Below are 1,863 nucleotides of genomic sequence, written 5' to 3' on the forward strand. Positions count from 1 at the left end.
ATGCCTCCCAAGCGAAAGACTATTGAAGGAGACGATAGGACCCCTCCCATTGATAAGACGGTAAAAGTTGTATATGAATTTAGTAGGCAATTGAAAGAACAAGCGAAGGTTCATGGTGAGCAAATCCAGCAGTTACTGAGCATGCATACCTGGACTCAGGGTCATGGTCGTGGAAAAGTTCAAGGCACAACGGAAAGTTCTGAAGATGGTGCATATGATCGTTTCAGACGTATGAACCCTCCAGAGTTTATAGGTGGTGCCGATCCACTCGTAGCTCTTGAATGGGTCAAGTCATTGGAGGCCATCTTCGATTACTTGAAGTTCATTGATCAAGACAAGGTTAGTTGTGCTGTCTTTATGTTAGTCAAAGCTGCTCGCATCTGGTGGGAAGCTACGAAAGTGACTGTCAATGTTCACGAGTTAAAATGGGATGAGTTCAAAGAGTTATTTTACGCCAAATACTTTTCACGTGAAGTAAAAGCCAAGAAGGTGAAGGAATTTCTGGAATTGAAGCAGGATGCTTTGTCTGTTACTGAATATACGTTGAAGTTTGAGGAAAGATGTGTTTTTGTTCCTTTTATTGCTGAGAATGATAAAGATAAAGGAGAACACTTCCTTAGTGGGTTGAAGCCAGAAATTCGAAGGGATGTGCACATGTCCAAGGTAGTCACGTATCAAGATATCGTGGAGCGAGCTTTGCTTGCGGAACATGATGAGCAAGAAATTGAGAAAGAGAGGCAATTAAGAAGGCAAGCTTTCCAGGCTAGAGGACAAGGTGCAAATGCAAATTTTCGTGGTGGCCACAAAGGTAAGGGTAAGATGGAGCAGCGCTCTAAACCTCCTGTGCCTTCTTCTGATACTGGACGACCGGTATGTCCTAAGTGTGGAAAGCCACACAAGGGTGAGTGTTTGGTGGGTAGTGGACAATGTTTTTGATGCAAGGAGATGTTAGAGTAGGTGCACGTCGAGCCAAGTGTTGGCCGAGTGTTCACAATGAAACTCTATGTATAAACAATCTTTATTTTAATAATATTTGAAATTATTGTTTTGGCACTTCTTTATCTGTATACCCATGCTAGTTGCATAGATAAAGTCCTTGAATATACAAATAGTAGAAAGAATATGAGATGCTCATGTGATGAGTATCATGAAACTCATATTTGGAATACTGTATATTCTAAACAGTTCCTAATCGATTTAGCCGCCGTTAAGAAGGATATAGGCGGCTCGAGTTCGAGACTAGTATCTGCGATGTGAGTACCATGTTTCATTGGTAGGGGACATTGTGATGTCCGAGCATGCAGATAGGTGCTCCTTGTAGAGTGCACTGAACAACCCTCCATAAAGGATTTTCCAAGTGGTTCTCACTTATCGAGTGGAAAAGTCCTAGTTTATGGTTGTACACCATTAGTCCTTATGACCCGGGACAACATTGAGACTCTATGTGCTAGAATTACACTTTGACTTGTTTACCGACTCTCATGGGGTCATCAGGTGGCAAGGTTGGGTGTTCTGTCGAAACATATAGGAGTCGATGCATTGTAGTCGGGGATTCACCGCTTACCTACGGGTATGGATATCCTATGTGTTTTTCATGTATATGTAGTTTGAAATCTCTGATCAGAGTATGGTGGTAATTATGAAAGGGGTTTCATAGATTACACCATCGATGCAACTACGACATGACACATAGTATCGATTCATTGACAACTCTCGATAAACCAATGGTTGTCGAATCGGTCGGGATATATGAGATGAAGGGACCGTACTGTACGCTAACCATAATTGAATGGTTCTTGCAGGCACTATCATTTGATACCTAGGGAATCATGTAAGCGATGCTGCTAGACGTTTAACATGATT

General features: G+C 42.0%; 1 protein-coding gene across 1 annotated transcript; it reads left to right on the forward strand.

The window, feature by feature from the left end:
- Nucleotides 1–936, forward strand: LOC140962592 (uncharacterized). Its single transcript, XM_073421545.1, has one exon. The coding sequence runs from the start codon at nt 1–3 to the stop codon at nt 934–936; it is 936 nt and encodes a 311-aa protein (XP_073277646.1).
- Nucleotides 937–1,863: the final 927 nt, after the last annotated feature.

Source organism: Primulina huaijiensis, chromosome 17, assembly GCF_012295235.1.
Source record: "Primulina huaijiensis isolate GDHJ02 chromosome 17, ASM1229523v2, whole genome shotgun sequence".
NCBI classification, from domain to species: domain Eukaryota; kingdom Viridiplantae; phylum Streptophyta; class Magnoliopsida; order Lamiales; family Gesneriaceae; genus Primulina; species Primulina huaijiensis.